This window comes from Drosophila melanogaster, chromosome 2L, assembly GCF_000001215.4.
Source record: "Drosophila melanogaster chromosome 2L".
In the NCBI taxonomy this organism is placed as follows: Eukaryota; Metazoa; Arthropoda; class Insecta; order Diptera; family Drosophilidae; genus Drosophila; species Drosophila melanogaster.
The window spans coordinates 6,034,504-6,050,733 of record NT_033779.5 but is presented as its reverse complement, the minus strand read 5'-3'; the positions used below and the strand labels follow the sequence as shown (position 1 = coordinate 6,050,733).

The 16,230-nt window shown below is 50.8% G+C and overlaps 7 protein-coding genes and 1 non-coding gene across 20 annotated transcripts; 6 read left to right on the top strand and 2 right to left on the bottom strand.

The window, feature by feature from the left end:
• Positions 1 to 259: 259 nt before the first annotated feature.
• On the bottom strand, positions 260 to 2,732 carry IPIP (Inositol phosphatase interacting protein). Of its 3 annotated transcripts, NM_164678.2 has the most exons (6): positions 2,316 to 2,732; positions 2,104 to 2,222; positions 1,797 to 2,040; positions 1,388 to 1,723; positions 1,102 to 1,320; positions 296 to 660 (listed from the first exon to the last, which is right to left on the bottom strand). In NM_164678.2, exons 3-6 carry the CDS (start codon positions 1,855 to 1,857, stop codon positions 386 to 388), a joined length of 891 nt encoding a protein of 296 aa, NP_723149.1. In that variant the 5' UTR covers positions 1,858 to 2,040; positions 2,104 to 2,222; positions 2,316 to 2,732; the 3' UTR covers positions 296 to 385. The 3 variants fall into 3 exon arrangements, with proteins under 3 accessions (NP_001137795.2, NP_723149.1, NP_608984.2); NM_135140.3 differs by having other exon boundaries at positions 2,104 to 2,551; NM_001144323.2 differs by lacking the exons at positions 2,104 to 2,222; positions 2,316 to 2,732 and having other exon boundaries at positions 260 to 660; positions 1,797 to 2,053.
• On the top strand, positions 2,028 to 4,083 carry CG34179 (uncharacterized protein). Of its 3 annotated transcripts, NM_001298725.1 has the most exons (2): positions 2,028 to 2,600; positions 2,954 to 4,083. In NM_001298725.1, the coding sequence occupies exons 1-2, from the start codon at positions 2,091 to 2,093 to the stop codon at positions 2,993 to 2,995; spliced, it is 552 nt and encodes a 183-aa protein (NP_001285654.1). In that variant the 5' UTR covers positions 2,028 to 2,090; the 3' UTR covers positions 2,996 to 4,083. The 3 variants fall into 3 exon arrangements, with proteins under 3 accessions (NP_001285654.1, NP_001137794.1, NP_001097095.1); NM_001144322.2 differs by having other exon boundaries at positions 2,028 to 4,083; NM_001103625.2 differs by lacking the exon at positions 2,954 to 4,083 and having other exon boundaries at positions 2,028 to 2,682.
• On the top strand, positions 2,028 to 4,218 carry slmo (slowmo). Of its 5 annotated transcripts, none has more exons than NM_001103624.2 (2): positions 2,028 to 2,600; positions 2,954 to 4,083. In NM_001103624.2, the coding sequence occupies exon 2, from the start codon at positions 3,034 to 3,036 to the stop codon at positions 3,679 to 3,681; it is 648 nt and encodes a 215-aa protein (NP_001097094.1). In that variant the 5' UTR covers positions 2,028 to 2,600; positions 2,954 to 3,033; the 3' UTR covers positions 3,682 to 4,083. The 5 variants fall into 5 exon arrangements, with proteins under 5 accessions (NP_001097094.1, NP_001137793.1, NP_524705.1 ...); NM_079966.3 differs by lacking the exon at positions 2,028 to 2,600 and adding an exon at positions 2,800 to 2,834 and having other exon boundaries at positions 2,954 to 4,080; NM_001144321.2 differs by having other exon boundaries at positions 2,028 to 4,083.
• A 465-nt stretch (positions 4,219 to 4,683) lies between these two features.
• On the top strand, positions 4,684 to 9,553 carry Pfas (Phosphoribosylformylglycinamidine synthase). Of its 3 annotated transcripts, none has more exons than NM_164675.2 (4): positions 4,684 to 4,813; positions 5,208 to 6,306; positions 6,383 to 8,659; positions 8,723 to 9,553. In NM_164675.2, exons 2-4 carry the CDS (start codon positions 5,217 to 5,219, stop codon positions 9,418 to 9,420), a joined length of 4,065 nt encoding a protein of 1,354 aa, NP_723146.1. In that variant the 5' UTR covers positions 4,684 to 4,813; positions 5,208 to 5,216; the 3' UTR covers positions 9,421 to 9,553. The 3 variants fall into 3 exon arrangements, with proteins under 3 accessions (NP_723146.1, NP_477212.1, NP_723147.1); NM_057864.4 differs by having other exon boundaries at positions 4,767 to 4,840; NM_164676.2 differs by lacking the exon at positions 4,684 to 4,813 and having other exon boundaries at positions 5,138 to 6,306.
• On the top strand, positions 5,021 to 5,107 carry mir-966 (mir-966 stem loop). The gene has a single exon (NR_047909.1). It is a non-coding gene; the product is annotated as a mir-966 precursor RNA (primary transcript).
• CG31643 (uncharacterized protein) lies at positions 9,451 to 12,617 on the bottom strand. Of its 2 annotated transcripts, none has more exons than NM_164674.2 (5): positions 10,791 to 12,617; positions 10,447 to 10,726; positions 10,121 to 10,395; positions 9,870 to 10,065; positions 9,451 to 9,810 (listed from the first exon to the last, which is right to left on the bottom strand). In NM_164674.2, the coding sequence occupies exons 1-5, from the start codon at positions 12,529 to 12,531 to the stop codon at positions 9,603 to 9,605; spliced, it is 2,700 nt and encodes an 899-aa protein (NP_723145.1). In that variant the 5' UTR covers positions 12,532 to 12,617; the 3' UTR covers positions 9,451 to 9,602. The 2 variants fall into 2 exon arrangements, with proteins under 2 accessions (NP_723145.1, NP_001285652.1); NM_001298723.1 differs by having other exon boundaries at positions 9,547 to 9,810.
• A 214-nt stretch (positions 12,618 to 12,831) lies between these two features.
• CG9117 (uncharacterized protein) lies at positions 12,832 to 13,737 on the top strand. The gene has a single exon (NM_135139.3). The coding sequence runs from the start codon at positions 12,919 to 12,921 to the stop codon at positions 13,603 to 13,605; it is 687 nt and encodes a 228-aa protein (NP_608983.2). The 5' UTR covers positions 12,832 to 12,918; the 3' UTR covers positions 13,606 to 13,737.
• mtm (myotubularin) lies at positions 13,719 to 16,003 on the top strand. 2 transcript variants are annotated; one of them, NM_001298722.1, is made up of 2 exons: positions 13,719 to 15,456; positions 15,512 to 16,003. In NM_001298722.1, exons 1-2 carry the CDS (start codon positions 13,923 to 13,925, stop codon positions 15,835 to 15,837), a joined length of 1,860 nt encoding a protein of 619 aa, NP_001285651.1. In that variant the 5' UTR covers positions 13,719 to 13,922; the 3' UTR covers positions 15,838 to 16,003. The 2 variants fall into 2 exon arrangements, with proteins under 2 accessions (NP_001285651.1, NP_523489.1); NM_078765.4 differs by having other exon boundaries at positions 13,817 to 15,456; positions 15,512 to 15,938.
• The last annotated feature ends 227 nt before the right edge of the window (positions 16,004 to 16,230 follow it).

Here is a 16,230-nt window from a genome sequence, read left to right as displayed (position 1 = left end):
TCGAATTTTTAAAAAATATTATGTTCTAAATAACAATTAATATGTGGTCTATTCATTTGGACAAAAAAAGTTTTGTTCTTTCATATGTAGAACTTTGTCATCCAAAAATTAGGTTTCTTTAAGTTATCCATTTGAGTAATCCCAACATTATGTTTAACTTTAAAACCAACTTAGTCCTTCAATTCTAACAAATAACCTAAAAAACCCAATTATTAGTATGCCCACATAACTGAGTGCGCCATGATCGCCGAAATTTGTTATATCTAAAGTTTTGTTTATTGAAACAAACATGTATGGAAATTAAGCATAGTTCATTTGAAACGTATTTGATTTAGCACAAAACGGGTAATACATTGGCTTTTTGTCGGAGCAGCCCACTCCTACATCACAACTGGATGAGCGGCTGACCCTGGCGCTCGCGGTAAGCGGACACATCCGGCATCAGTTCCCTGCGAAAGCGCTCGTGGTTGCGTGCGAACTCCTCCAGTGCTTTGACCTGGCGACGCTGGCGCTCAGCACCGTTGACGGTGCTGTGATTATTGTTGGCCGCTCCCGGATCCCGGACATCGGGATAGAAGACGCTGTTCGCGATGGCAGGAGCGGGCGTGGGACGGCGCTGGGCCCTGGGCGTTCCGCTGGGGCTTCCGTTTCCGTTTGCGTCTGCAAGTAGAAAGTGCCTGTAGCCTGGCTTTGGGAATATGCAACAGATTTTGCAGAGAATGTCGCTTAGTGGCATTCCGCTGACTAAATTAGATCGGCTCTGGGTAAATGGCAACGATAAGCTGGCAATCGAAGTTCGGATTATACTGAGAGCACTCTGCTCTTATCTCTAGCTTCTACTAACGGTAGACTCACATTGTATTGGGACAAACAAACAGCTGGCTTTGGGGCCGAAAAATGCCGTATGATTGTATTTAGGCAAAGTTGTAGTTCTGCGGTTATCTATTGGCCAAGTTTCCCACTTAAAATTAGCTTTTAAAACTCAAAGCCCCGAACATGGTGATTCATTTCGTCTTTCAATTTGGTCACTTCCGTTCAGTTAATTTTTGCATTACTATACCCACAGCATTGTACATCCATTTTAAGAGTACGTGTTCATACCTTGCTTGCTCATTAGCTTCTCCTGCTGCAGGCGCGCGTTGCTCGATCCGAAGTATCCGTTGATAAATGGCAGGGGCGACATGACTACTCCGCCCCTCAGCGAACTGTCTGGTGGAGGAGGAGCGGGTCTGTTGAATGGATTTGTCCGCCTGGGCGGCGGTCTAGGCTTCGCACTCTCCGATGCATTTTGTGGTCCGTCCAAGGCGCTGCCGAGCATCTCTGTAGGTTAAAGAACGCAGCGGATTAGTGCACAGGGATTGTAGGATTAGCCATTGTGCAGTCTCACTGTTTCTTGCGTCCTCCATCTCTTGCAACTGGCGTTTTAGCTCGGCCAGGATGATGCGCTTATACTCGTAGCCGGCGCATGTTAGCGCCTTCATCCACGTCTCCATGCTGTCTTGGTTTTCGGCGGCGAGGATGTAGGTGCGATTGCCGTTGAAGGCGATCTCGAAGCAGTAGTTGTCCACCTCGTTAGACAGCTCAATGGTGCAGCCCTCGACAATGATGAGGCCCAAGGGCTCCTTGTCCAAGCGCGACTCGAAGTAGAAGAGCAGGTTGCCTTTCAGCACGAAGTAGCGTCGCTGGAAGGCCTTGTTGACCTCGCCCCGTTTGTTGAGGAAGCCTGCAAGGCGTATCGGTGTGTGATAAATGGATTATGATTATTAATAGACGAGCGAAAGGGCTCGCTTGCATACCTTCCATGTCGAAGGGCGGCGTTCTCGCGAACACGTACAGGTTCTTCTCGTTGATCTTCATGGCTGCACTGTCTCGGGCTGCATTCGAAGCAAATATGGGTGTCCTATTTCCGCCTTTCGTCTCTTATTATTGTGATGAACAGGTAAAAAAAATGCAAAGCGAGAAACAATTGACGCTGCGCGAACAGCTGATGGCCAGTGCTGCCACACCTCCACCGGTTATCGATTGCTGGGTGCGGAATTTCTAGTTTTCAATGTAGATTGCAAACATAAACGAATTTTGAATCCTGCGAAATGTCGTACTTACTCACGGAAATCGCGCTGGAGATGCTGGGCTACAAGTTCTACGACACCAATGGCACATTCCACCTGACCAATTTTCAAAACAACTCCACGCTCAGCGAAACGCATCCCGATGAGCCCTCCCTGCAGGAATTCATTGAGTACACAAATGAGGAGCTGAAGCAAGACGCGCAACAGCAGGAGCCGCACACGCTGGCGGTGCAGGAGGAGTCGTACCTGGATGCCCCCACCATACCCGAGTCACGCTATGCGCGGCGCACGCCGGCCAAGGCGCTGGCCAAGATAATGGACTACGAGAGCGAGAAGATAGTCAACCAGATCAGCACTCGTCTGGAGGGCTCGGTGTCACGTCGGGCGGCGGCGGACAGTGACGAGCAGCTGGCCGAGATCATCAACGAGGAGAGGAAACTAATCGAGGCGGATGCCGAGGTAATACACAACTTTCGGGAGCTCGTGGAGAGCCGACTACAGCGATTGGATAAACGGCCCTACGAGAAATACGTACGTACCTTCGGGCCGCAATAGGAAGCTGCACGTGCAATGTCAAAGTGCCGCCATTACTTTTAGAATTAATTTAGTTTATAAATTTAATAAATAAGTTACCGCTACAGGGTGCCTGCGGCACTTTCATTTTCTCTTACTGCGCCAGTGTGACCACCCTAGCCCATGCACTGGCCAGCGATAGCCCCATCTATCGGAGCCACTGTCATCTCTAGCAGCACAGCACGAGTAAAGGTCAGCTCTCGTAACTTGTCTCGGAAATATTCAATAATTCCGAGATTGCCGTCAAAATTCGAGTCGTGTACTTCAGCTAACGCTCCCCCTGTTTAATTCCGTTCCGTCTGCCCCCGCAGGCTCAGCTCAGCCCGCATCTCGGCTGCCAATTAAGGATATAAAGCCCTCCCCGGACGGTGACGACAACGGCGCTTGCATAATGAAAATCTGGACATCGGAGCACATATTCAACCACCCGTGGGAGACGGTCACGCAGGCGGCGTGGCGCAAGTACCCCAATCCGATGACGCCCTCCATCATTGGCACGGACGTGGTCGAGCGCCGTGTGGTGGACGGCGTCCTGCACACGCATCGCCTGGTGCAGTCCAAGTGGTACTTCCCCAAGTGGACGCACGCGCTGATCGGCACGGCCAAAACTTGTTTCGCCAGCGAACGCTCCACGGTGGACCCGGAGCGCAAACAGATGGTGCTGAAGACAAACAACCTCACCTTCTGCCGCAACATCAGCGTGGACGAGGTGCTCTACTATGAGCCGCATCCGTCGGATGCCAGCAAGACGCTGCTCAAGCAGGAGGCCACCGTGACCGTCTTTGGTGTGCCGCTGTCCCACTACATGGAGGACCTGCTCACCTCGACCATTAGCACAAATGCCGGCAAGGGACGCCAGGGCCTGGAGTGGGTGATCGGGCTGATCAACACGGAGGTCAAGGGCATCGCTCGCGGCACCGACGAACTTCTGCACAACACACGGCGCTCCATCGACGAGGTGACGGAGAGCGCGCGGAAGAGCATGGACGAGATCAGTGCGCAGGCCGCCAAGGCGGCGAAGGCGATGCACATTACGTAGGTGTCGACAAGGCGACAGTGCAAGGTCGCGCGGGGGCTGTTCACTAGTGAATTATTTAGATGGCGCGCGGTCGTCGTTTTAGTACAACTAATTAATCGATGGCACGATGGACATGGACAGCAACATGTGGGACAGCAACACCTTCCTCTATTCTCAAGCCATTCAATGCATATATTTTATAATTATTACTCCCCTTCGAACGAATCGACTGCTAATGAGTCATGTCGATAAAGAAGTGCCCCCGAATGGCTGAACTGGAAGGAACTCGCGCTAATGCTGGCCCCCATTCATGCAGATCAATATATATATAAACCTAAAGTACATAGTCAATGTAAGCTTTGTAAGCCGCCGCAGATTTCGAAGAACGAGAGGAGCAATTAAACGACATATTTGCCTACGACCAGCCAGTGTCAAGTTCAATTGTTTAATTTTAATTCGCAGCACACTTGTACTGCGTCTTTTTTTTTTGCATTTGCATGACGTTCGCATGTGCAACTGCAGCAATTTTAAGCATTCTGTGTATAAATAAAACCCAAGAAAGTCGATTTGTGGGTTTTTTCTCTACATACATACTTGATTAGCGATTTTTGGCGTCTGTTTTATTCGCTTATCATCAAAAGCCCACGTGCCTAGTGGCTCAACAACTGTGTACCTAGTTAGCATCGCAGACATGGAAACTGATATGTCCCTTATCTGGTTCAACAGTTGCGAAGAATGTGATTGAAGGGGAAAGTGGGTGCTTGGAAACAAGTTGATGATCAAACAGCAGGTGTTCTAGGGACAAGGTGAAATACTTTTACCTAACTTATCAAAAGAAGTAACTTATTTATTTAGCAGTTTTCGTAAGCTTTTAATCAAAATAAACAAGTAATCCTTACGAATTACAATTAAACTATTTGGTTCATTGAACCCGTGTAGCATTAACCCTTGCAAGTTACGCAATGGGTACAATTTACGAAAGCTTTTAAAGCTCAATTCGCCTAAGGGTTAATTTGAATTCCAGCGGCAGTCGCTGTGCAGCACTGGCCAACCGAACGCTGTGGTGGATTGAGCCGCGAAATGAGGGGAAACCGAGCTGGAGCCTCAAAACGATCGTAATTTGCAGCTAAGACGCACGTGTGCTCCGCTCAGTGTTAGTGTTATTGTGCTTCAATTTGGGGTATTTGGCGTTAATTATTTACCTAAATTCCGACCATTCAGCAACGCAGGTTTCCGTTCGTAATGGAAAATATGTTTACGCCGGCTTATCAGCAAACTCCCAGCCGGGGAAAAACAAAAACAAGTTGTGACGCCAGTGCAGCGATTGCTGCAGGCGATTCCATCGATTTCGCTCGGCTGTAACCTGATCCGCTGCTGTGGGTTGTGGGCTGTGTGGCTGTGGTATAGGTGCCGCCAGTTGATAACCCCCAGCGTGGGCACGGACCCACTGGTCGTCAACCGCTTCGCAACTCCCAAGATCATTCTCGATTCGACGAGCAAGGAGTGCACACTGTCTGTACTCAATCCGCATTTTTCGTTTCTTGCAGCCCCACGACATGGTCATCCTTCGCTACTACGATGTGCAGGCCCACTCCGCGGCCGAGGAGGAGAGTGTCCTGCGTCGGTTGCGCGAGGAAGACGGCGCCGTGGTGTCCGTGCGCATGGAGCGCTGCTATCATCTGGAGTACAGCGCTCAGGCAGAGCACTCACTGGCCCTGGACGAGCTGCTGGTGTGGCTGGTCAAGCAACCGCTGAGCAAAGGCCAGAGCTTGTCCAGGCAACCTGCCCTGCAGTCAACTGGGTCGAGTCAGTTGCTCCTGGAGATCGGGCCGCGTTTTAACTTCTCCACGCCGTACTCCACGAACTGCGTGAACATATTCCAGAATCTCGGGTACTCAGAGGTGCGTCGCATGGAAACCTCCACCCGCTATCTGGTTACTTTTGGCGAGGGATCAAAGGCGCCGGAGGCAGCCAGGTTTGTTCCTCTGCTCGGTGACCGCATGACCCAGTGCTTGTACACCGAGGAGAATACCCCCAAGGCGAGCTTTGACGAGCAGCTACCTGAGCGCCAGGCCAACTGGCATTTCGTGCCCGTTTTGGAGGAGGGTAGGGCGGCACTGGAGCGGATTAATCAGGAGCTGGGCTTAGCCTTCAACGACTACGATTTGGACTACTACCACGACTTGTTTGCCAAGGAGCTGGGCCGCAATCCCACCACTGTGGAGCTCTTCGATTGCGCCCAGAGCAACAGTGAGCACTCGCGCCACTGGTTTTTCCGCGGACGTATGGTGATCGACGGCGTGGAGCAGCCCAAGTCGCTGATTCGCATGATCATGGACACGCAGGCCCACACGAACCCGAACAACACCATTAAGTTCAGCGACAACAGCAGTGCCATGGTGGGATTCGATCACCAGACCATAGTTCCGTCCTCCGTGGTCGCTCCCGGCGCAGTGCGTCTGCAGAGCGTGCAGTCTGACCTGATTTTCACGGCGGAGACCCACAACATGCCCACTGCAGTGGCGCCTTTCAGCGGAGCCACCACCGGCACTGGCGGACGACTGCGTGATGTCCAGGGCGTGGGCAGAGGAGGCGTGCCGATCGCCGGCACCGCTGGCTACTGTGTTGGCGCTCTTCACATTCCAGGTGAGCATTGCTTTTTTTTTGAGTATTTAGTTCCTATTAGTTTTTATTATACATCACGACTTTCTTGTCGTCGCAGGTTACAAACAGCCGTACGAGCCTTTGGACTTTAAATACCCTGCGACGTTTGCGCCCCCACTTCAGGTGCTCATTGAGGCGAGCAATGGCGCCTCCGACTACGGAAATAAGTTCGGCGAGCCAGTGATCTCTGGTTTTGCCCTCTCCTATGGACTGAACAGTGCTGCCGATGCCAGCCAGCGGGATGAGTACGTGAAACCGATCATGTTCAGCGGTGGCTTGGGCACCATGCCCGCTACCATGCGCGAGAAGCTGCCGCCGGCACGCGGTCAGTTGCTGGCCAAGATCGGGGGCCCAGTGTACAGGATTGGAGTGGGTGGCGGCGCCGCAAGCTCTGTGGAGATACAAGGATCCGGAGATGCTGAGCTAGATTTTAATGCCGTACAGCGAGGAGACGCCGAAATGGAGAATAAATTGAACCGTGTGGTGCGAGCCTGTCTAGACCTGGGCGAGCAAAACCCCATATTAGCCATCCATGACCAGGGGGCTGGCGGCAACGGCAATGTCCTCAAGGAGCTAGTGGAACCAGGCTTTGCCGGAGCTGTTATCTTCTCCAAGGAGTTCCAACTCGGCGATCCCACGATCACTGCCCTCGAACTGTGGGGTGCCGAGTACCAGGAAAACAATGCCATTCTTTGCAACGCTGATCAACGCGAACTGCTGGAAAAGATCTGCCGCCGTGAACGCTGTCCCATCAGCTTCGTGGGAGTGGTGACCGGAGATGGGCGAGTAACGCTGCTGGAGAAGCCTGCCCCCAAGGATCTGGAACAGGCGTTGAATGCGTCCAATCGCAGCGAAGTCTCACCGTTCGACTTGGAACTTAAGTACGTTTTGGGCGACATGCCCAAGAGAACGTACGACTTGAAACGCGAACAGACGCCGCTCAAGGAGTTGAGTCTGCCGAAAGGTCTCCTTCTGGACGAGGCCTTGGAGAGAGTTCTTAGCTTGGTGGCAGTCGGTAGCAAGCGCTTCCTGACCAACAAGGTGGATCGCTGCGTCGGTGGATTGATTGCACAGCAACAGTGCGTGGGACCGCTCCAAGCTCCACTAGCGGACTACGCGTTAACCACCGTCTCCCACTTTAGTCACTCTGGAATCGCCACTTCAATTGGTACACAGCCACTAAAAGGACTGCTTGATCCCGCCGCAATGGCCAGGATGTGTGTGGCTGAAGCGTTGAGTAACCTTGTGTTTGTAAAGATCAGCGAACTGGCTGATGTCAAGTGCTCTGGCAACTGGATGTGGGCTGCAAAGCTGCCCGGCGAGGGTGCCCGGATGTTCGACGCCTGCAAGGAGCTCTGTCAGATTCTTGAGGAACTTCACATCGCCATCGATGGCGGAAAGGACTCCCTGTCCATGGCGGCTAAGGTGGGCGGTGAGACAATAAAGTCCCCGGGTACTCTTGTCATCTCCACCTATGCTCCCTGTCCGGATGTGCGGCTAAAGGTAACGCCTGATCTTAAAGGACCCGGCGCGGGGTCGAAGACTTCCCTGCTCTGGATAAATCTGGAGAACAGCGCTCGCCTAGGTGGATCGGCTCTGGCTCAGGCATACGCGCAGCAGGGCAAAGATACGCCAAACTTGACAAGGAGTGATGTGCTGGGCAAAGCATTTGCTGTGACTCAATCGTTGTTGGGAGATGGACTTATTCAAGCAGGACACGATGTCAGCGACGGAGGATTGCTTGTTTGCGTATTGGAGATGGCCATCGGAGGACTGAGTGGCCTTAGAGTGGATCTATCGGAGCCCTTGGCCAAGCTCAAGAACTTCGATAAGTCTGTCGAGAAACTTAATCGTCCCGAACTAGCTGTTCTCTTCGCCGAGGAGTGTGGATGGGTGGTGGAAGTCCTGGACACAGACCTGGAACGAGTTCGATCTACCTACGAAAAGGCAGGAGTACCAAACTACTATTTGGGCGTGACCGAGGGATTCGGACTGGATTCCAGAGTGGTACTCAAGAACGGCAAGTCAGAGCTGCTGGACCAGCCACTCCGTGTGCTCTACAAGAAATGGGAGAGAACCAGTTACGAGCTGGAAAAGCTTCAGGCCAACCCTGAGTGCGCCGAGGCAGAGTACAATAGCCTTGAGTATCGCCAAGCACCTCAGTATAGGGGACCTCAGAATGTGCAGGCCGAGCTTACTCTCAAGCGATCCTCCGCCCCAGTTCGCGTGGCCGTGCTCCGTGAGGAGGGTGTCAATAGTGAGCGCGAGATGATGGCCTGCCTGCTGAGGGCTAACTTCGAGGTGCACGATGTGACCATGTCGGATCTTCTTCAAGGTAAACTCAATGGTAAATTCTAATAAAGGGGGAAGTACTAAAGCAAATAATTTAATATTTCAGGCACCGCAAGCGTGTCCCAATACCGCGGACTAATTTTCCCGGGCGGCTTCAGCTATGCGGACACTTTGGGATCCGCCAAGGGCTGGGCAGCAAACATCCTCCACAATCCCCGCTTGTTGCCTCAGTTTGAGGCTTTCAAGCGTCGTCAAGATGTGTTCTCCTTGGGCATTTGCAATGGTTGCCAGCTGATGACACTTATAGGATTTGTTGGCAGTGCAAAGAGCGAGGTGGGCGCAGATCCCGACGTGGCCCTGCTCCATAACAAATCGCAGCGGTTCGAGTGTCGTTGGGCCACCGTGAAGATTCCAAGCAATCGCTCCATCATGCTCGGAAGTATGAAGGATCTGGTTCTTGGCTGTTGGGTGGCTCACGGCGAAGGTCGCTTTGCATTCCGCGACGAGAAGCTCATTAGCCACTTGCAGTCGGAACAGCTGGTGACATTGCAATATGTTGATGATGTAGGCAAACCGACGGAACTGTATCCACTTAACCCGAACGGTAGTCCTCAGGGAATTGCTGGCCTTTGCTCGTCGGATGGACGTCACTTGGCCCTCATGCCACATCCCGAGCGATGCTCCTCCATGTACCAGTGGCCCTATGTGCCATCTTCATTCGAAGTTTCCCCCACACAATCGGAAAGTCCTTGGCAGATTATGTTTAACAACGCGTACAATTGGTGTGTCAAGTCGAATCAATAGATATTCTAGATGAATTGAAAGCAGTTAAATAGGTTCTTGGCATTTATGACCTGATATATCTAAATACTATATACACGAATTTGTTTACTATTTTTATAAAATAAACTTAAACACTCAAACAACTTTAAAACTCAAATAAGCGTACTTATGAGTAATGTCGTCGCAACGAATAGAAATGAAAGCTAATGTGAAATTTGTAACAAGCATTTAAGGTAGTTGGCCTTGGCTGTTGATGACGCCATATACTTGGAGTTCCAGTCGTGCTCGTTGATCTGCATCACTTTGTAGCCCATCATCTCTAGATGTCGCATCTTCAAAGATTCAGGACCCCGCAATGCAGTCAGATCGTTTTCACAAAAAGAGTCGAGCTTGAGCAGTAGTATTGCCACTCTGAAATTGGAGTCATTAATGAAGTACCTGAATAAGGTAACTTCCATTTGTGTGCCTACTTGGTTATGCGATCCAACATGGTTGCCTCCACGGGAGGTGCTGGGATGGGATTTTTATCCCGATCGAAATGTATCACAAAGTCTATTTGGTAGCCGTAGGGTGTAGTGTGGTTGCAGCGGAAATGCTTGTCATTTTGAAGAAGCTGATGCAGCAGCTGCTTCACCTCTGTTGTGGACTCACTGGGTATTAAGGATTCTAAAAAGATAATATGATAAAGAACGCCTAATACAGAATTGTAGTTATATGTTACTTTTGCTGATCTGCGCCTCGATGTAGTTTTGTTGAAACCAGGGCACATTCGCCTCGGGAAAGTCCAGGCATACTGTGCGATTCAGTTGCATAACCAGGTTAAGGACCCTCTCCGGATACGTTGCTTTTGAGTAGCATACTTGTATCTCATCCTCGATTCGCTGAATGAATTTCACGCAGAATACTTGATTGATTAGCTGCTCTGGTATTGATTTGTAAAAGCACAGTGCTAGACAAGCCTGGACAACCGATAAACCGCTCATCTGGTCAAAATCTCTGATGGAAAGATTACATTTTAGATCTGCCTCAAGAAATGTTTATGCCCACCTTAGCAGTACTTCGGAGGCGTGGTTTAGAGCCTCCACGGACGCTGGCATGTAGCCCAAATTATACGAGCAGGTCAACACTTTCTCCACTGTGTCGCCGGAAACGTGATCATGCTGTTCGGAAATGTAGGCGAACATGGACTCCAGGAGCTCGGGAACAAAGAAATTCGAAGCGTTGAAGTTGTAGGCCATGTCCCGAACCACCCGAGAATTGAGATCGTTGCAGTGCAGATTTTTGTACTGCGCCAGGGCCTGGTTGTAAACCACCGTATTCTTTAGCTCTGTAAAGGGATAAAATTGTTTAAATTTGTTTATATTTCAAATGAACCAAAGTTATCAACTTACTCTTGCGATGACTGAGTGTTCTGACAATCATGCTCAATTCGCTGGCATTTAGAGGGTCCTTTTCGGCATCTCTCAAGTGCCTCTCCGCACAACCGATGAGAATGCTGTCCATTGTGGACAGTTGCATGCCAGCTAATGCCGGAAGATGCTGGCGAAACCTTAGTTCGCTGGCTATTTGCATGCCGCGACTGAGGAGAAAGCAATCCTGAATGCCAAGCTGGGGCGCCATTGCGAGCATTTTGCTTAACAAAAAGTTGGGAAATTTCTTCCAGGCCAACGGAGTCTGCCCGTAAGCTAGCACAAAGGATGCAAGTCGTGCGAACTTCGCTGGCAGCCTTCCCGCTATGTCATGCTCAATAGCATTCATGCACATGCGACTTAGCTTTCGTTCCAGTTCTAAGTGACGGTAGGTTCCTCCCAGATTGTTATTAAAGTTCATATAGCGTTGACAGTGTCTCAGGAACCGTAGGTGCAAATGCTTTTCCGGACAGGACTCCAGCTCTTTTACAACTCCTGACCAGTATGTGTTGCAGAATTCAATGTCGGAGACTTTTAGTGCACGCAGAACGCTGAATAAATGTCCGCTCGCATTGGGTTGCTGCCAGGCCTCTTCGGAGTAGAGCAGTTCCTTAAACTGATGCAGATACTGGTCTCTCTGCAGTGGCGTTGCAAAGGGAACTGCACAAAACAGGGCGTCAGCAGTGCCTTCTTCCTGTAGTAACTTTTCAAGGGCTTTCTTGAGCGGCTCTATCAGTGCGGCGGGTTCTTGATGATGCAAAAATGTGCGACAAATGCTCTTTAGATCTGCAGACTCCATCTGGTGTATGCAAGGTCGCAAGACCAGCATGACCTCCCGAATCAATTGGGTGTGGGTCTGCGACCACACTGGAATATTCAGCATGTGGATCACCTTCAGAAGAGCCTTAGGGGTTTCGCTGCTGAGGACGCCGCTTTGCATCATTTCAGTCAAGCGCAACTTGAAGCGCGTAAACAGCTCCTCATCAATGAGAAAGTGTAGCTGAAAGAGGCACGTGGACAGAAGGCGAACCTGCTCTGCGCTGCGACACCAATTGATGTGATGTTCCAGGTGCGGAATAAAGTTCCTACACACAAGCGGAGTGAAGAAGTCGCGTTCCAAGTTGATGCCCACCGAGAGGCGAGACAAGGAGGTCAAGGGAATGACTTCGTCATCAACTTGTGACTCGATTAATTGAAGAGATCTCGTCAGCACGGCCTCCACGACTGCCTCGGAGTTTGGTATATGCATTTTGCGCAGGTACAGGTAGCATCTACTGAGATCATCGATCTCCAGTTGGTGTACATAAGGGGCCAACTTTGGGAGCACGTTAAGCAGCACGCGATCCGTGATGGCATCTTTACTTGCCTGCTCCGCGTCGTGATAGATGTTCCACAGCAGTGAGATTCCCATCACCACATGGGAGCTCTGCAGGCCGTCACAGCTCTCCAACACATCTAAAATCTGGTTACCCGTCTTGGCCTCCTCCAGTCGGGTTAGAAGAGCATCCTGTTCCCGTGGCACGCCAAACTTGTCTTGGAGATCTCCGTTCACCAGCTGCGAGTGCTTCCTCAGTTTTTGGCCCAATGCCGGCAGCAAGGCAGCTGTTTGGATGGGCGGCTTTGCGCCAATGTTAACGTGCCGTCGCAGGAGCTGAAGCTGACGCACTCGCAGAAGGTATTGTAGGTACTTCCATTGTGTCCGCGGCAGGTGGTTCAGATACATGCCACTTTATCTCACGCTTATTCAGAAATCGTTGAATAATAACAAAATTACGCCGTATAAACATGTGAGTGAATTTTTGGCGATCAGCTGGTGTCGGTGTTGCCATGAAATCCTAATTTCCATTATACTGAAACCAATAATGGAATCAATGTGTAAAAAAAAACTTAAAATAATTTCTGAACTGTGATTAGCGGTATACAAGTTAGATAAGTAATTACTTAATTCGTAAGTAATTTGTTTATTTCGTCAAAAGTTTCATAGTGGCAACTCTAGTTTTCAACAGGTTGTTGACGAGTTGACATTTCTGTTTGTAAGCAACAGCTGATAAGCAGCTGACCCTAAATAATTTAATAGGCTAGAGCGTTATCGTTGTTAAACAACTAAACAATGGCATACACTGATCCTGCGCAACGAAACCAGGTGACCGTGCTCCAGGTCGGCTATTCTCGCCAAGAAGAAGGAGACGAGTCCGCCATGCGGGCTAACTGCACATGCACACTGGTCCGCTGCCGGGATGGCACCAACATAATCGTGGACACACTGACGGCCTGGGATGGAGATCACCTGCGTTCGTTGTTGGGCCAGCAGGGACTAGGCGTCGATGACATCCACGTGGTGGTCTGCTCTCACGGACACTCTGACCACATCGGTTGCAACTATCTGTTTCAGAAGGCACGAATGCATTTGGTCGGCGCATGTGCCTCACATCACGACCTCTACATGGACCACCTTGGTAGTGGTAATCCAGACGAGCAACTGGCCCTAGATTCGAATGCCGAGGTGGTAGTGAGGCGGTCGCCAGGACACACCCTCAGCTGCGTTTCAGTTCTTGTGGAAAATTCCCAGCTGGGTGGACGGGTCGGTATCACCGGAGATCTCTTCGAGCGTCGCGAGGACATCGACGATGAGAACATTTGGATGGACGCTGGAAGCGAAAACGAGAAGGTGCAGCGCGAGGAGCGCAGTAAAATGGCACAACTGTGCGAGTTTATAATCCCAGGACATGGTCCGATGTTTTCTGTCACACAATCAATGCGCTGTAAACTTAAAGAAGACGCCACTTCTAACACTTAATTTATTAAGCATTAAATACATATGTTAGAGATTTTTTTAAAAGCGGAATTGTTCTAGCTTTCCTTGATTACCAGTTAAATGTCTGAAATAAGTTGATTAATTCCAATACATAAAAATCAAATTTTCCGCCACTACATAATGTCCCTTTGGTACTTTTGTCGGAGGAATGGGAAATTATTCCAGATGATTTTATATTGCGTGAGTTGGCAGCACTGCTGCATGAGTTTTGGTGAATTGCATTTAGCTAACAATTGGAAAAGAAAACACAGCTGCAACCAGCAACACAATAGCCAAACACCACTCGTGTCCATCCGAAAATGGATCCCTCCGCGAGCCTGGCCGACAAGTTGGCCTCCAAGACTGCCAGCAGCAACTCTCTGGACAGCAGCTCCAAGTCCAGTTCGCTGGGCTCCAAGCACGGTGGCGGAGAAAACGGCATTCTGCGGGACACGCCCTTCGGCTATCTGGAGGGCGAAGAGGACCAGGACCAGAAGAACGACGTGACCTACGTGTGTCCGTACCGCGGCCCCGTCTTCGGCGCTCTTACCATAACCAACTACCGTCTGTACTTCCGGTCGCTTCCCCTGCGGGATCAGGAGCCGCCCGTCGTCGTCGACGTGCCTCTGGGCGTGATCGCGCGTGTGGAGAAGATTGGAGGTGCCACGTCTCGCGGTGAGAACTCGTACGGCATCGAGATTTTCTGCAAGGACATGCGAAACCTGCGATTCGCCCACAAGCAGCAGAATCATTCGCGGAGGACGGTGTTTGAGAAACTGCAGGCCAACGCCTTTCCGCTCTCGTACAGTGGGCGCCTCTTTGCATTCGCCCACGCCGCGGCCAACTCTGTGAACGGTAACGGAGGCTGGGACGGCTGGGCGGTATATGAACCGCTGGCGGAGCTGCGCCGCTTGGGCGTTCCCAACGATATGTGGCGGGCGACCAAGCTAAACGAGTCCTACGCAATTTGCGACAGCTATCCGGCCGTGTGGGCTGTGCCCAAAGCGGCCTCCGATGATTTCCTGAGGCGCGTGGCACAGTTCCGATCGCGCTGCCGCCTGCCGGTTTTGTCCTGGATGAACCCACGGACTCAAGCGACCATTACAAGGTGTTCCCAGCCGCTGGTGGGTGTAAGTGGCAAGCGAAATTCCGACGATGAAGCATACCTAAGCTTTATCATGGAGGCGAACGCCCAGTCAGACAAGTTGACCATCATGGATGCGCGACCAAGCGCCAATGCGATTGCTAACAAGGCCAAGGGCGGCGGCTACGAGTCAGAGGACGCGTACAAGAACGTGGAAATCAACTTCCTCGACATACACAACATCCACGTGATGCGGGAGAGCCTACGCAAAGTGAAGGAGGCTTGCTTCCCCACCACCGACGACTCAAAGTGGCAGACGGCTATTGACAACACACTGTGGCTAAAGCACATTAGGTGCATCCTGGCCGGCGCCGTTAGGATTGTTGACAAGGTGGAGACCATGAGCACCTCCGTCGTAGTTCACTGCTCCGACGGCTGGGATCGCACAGCCCAGCTGACTGCTCTTTCCATGTTGCTGCTCGATCCGCACTATCGCACAGTGCGCGGTTTCGAGGTTCTCATTGAGAAGGAGTGGCTCTCCTTTGGCCACAAGTTCCAACAACGCATTGGTCACGGCGACAACAAGCACTCGGATGCAGACAGATCTCCGGTGTTCCTGCAATTTATCGATAGCGTCTGGCAGGTTAGCCAGCAGTTCAACAACGCATTTGAGTTCAACGAGCACTTCCTGATAACCATCGTGGATCATCTGTACTCGTGCCGCTTCGGCACCTTCCTCTGCAACACGGAGGCCGAGCGTGTGGCCGAAGGTTAGACTGATTGCTGTTTGCATGGGCTTGGAAGTAATTTTCACATTTATTGTAGATCTCAAGCACAAGACAACATCCCTGTGGACGCACATCAACTCGTCGCTGGACCAGTATTTGAATCCACTCTTTCCCTCGTTCACGCACGGCGCCGAGCTAGTGCTGCGTCCGATTGCCAGCGTGAGATCGGTCCGCTTGTGGAAGGGCCTATACTGTCGCTGGAATCCTGGTCTGTGCGCTCCTCAGCATGGCTGCCAGCGAACCCGCGAACTGCTATCCAAGCAGGACCAGCTCTTTAAGCTCGTCAACGAGCTGCGGCTCAAGTCGAACAACCGCAGCAACAGCATGCAGACAACTACGCGACTGGCCTCGCCTATGCACTAATAGTATTGCTTTTTTATTCCCCCTACTTGTACGCATATGTAGTGCACGTATTGTGAACTACGTTCTAATTCCAAATAAAAGTTTTTCTTAAATGGAAAACTAGTCGATTCAACATTGTATCATTGAACCACATTATCGAATCTAATTAAAGTGTTAAATGTCTGAGAATGTTTTAATTATTTCATGAATAACATCATATAGTTCAAATCGTATAGCGTTTTCGCAGCTCAGTGGAGCTACTTTTATATGTGCCTTAAACTAGTTTGGATGTCAAAAAGATACCTAAACAGGTGACCAACTGTTGCACGCTCCTTGTGATTCATTCATAAACACCGCTTCATAGAGGCGCCTGCGCGTTGGACTACGCACGTTAAATCCCGAATCCCACTTTTG

Coding starts and splice junctions, on each gene's coding strand:
- IPIP (NM_164678.2), bottom strand. CDS start 1,857: ATGAAGATCAACGAGAAGAACCTGTACGTGTTCGCGAGAACGCCGCCC. Junction 1,724..1,796: donor GCCGCCCTTCGACATGGAAG/GTATGCAAGCGA, acceptor TACGCCTTGCAG/GCTTCCTCAACAAACGGGGC. Junction 661..1,101: donor GAAGCTAATGAGCAAGCAAG/GTATGAACACGT, acceptor TTCTACTTGCAG/ACGCAAACGGAAACGGAAGC.
- Pfas (NM_164675.2), top strand. CDS start 5,217: ATGGTCATCCTTCGCTACTACGATGTGCAGGCCCACTCCGCGGCCGAG. Junction 6,307..6,382: donor TGGCGCTCTTCACATTCCAG/GTGAGCATTGCT, acceptor TTGTCGTCGCAG/GTTACAAACAGCCGTACGAG. Junction 8,660..8,722: donor CATGTCGGATCTTCTTCAAG/GTAAACTCAATG, acceptor TTAATATTTCAG/GCACCGCAAGCGTGTCCCAA.
- CG31643 (NM_164674.2), bottom strand. CDS start 12,531: ATGTATCTGAACCACCTGCCGCGGACACAATGGAAGTACCTACAATAC. Junction 10,727..10,790: donor AACACTCAGTCATCGCAAGA/GTAAGTTGATAA, acceptor ATCCCTTTACAG/AGCTAAAGAATACGGTGGTT. Junction 10,066..10,120: donor CGAGGCGCAGATCAGCAAAA/GTAACATATAAC, acceptor TTATCTTTTTAG/AATCCTTAATACCCAGTGAG.
- CG9117 (NM_135139.3), top strand. CDS start 12,919: ATGGCATACACTGATCCTGCGCAACGAAACCAGGTGACCGTGCTCCAG.
- mtm (NM_001298722.1), top strand. CDS start 13,923: ATGGATCCCTCCGCGAGCCTGGCCGACAAGTTGGCCTCCAAGACTGCC. Junction 15,457..15,511: donor GGCCGAGCGTGTGGCCGAAG/GTTAGACTGATT, acceptor CATTTATTGTAG/ATCTCAAGCACAAGACAACA.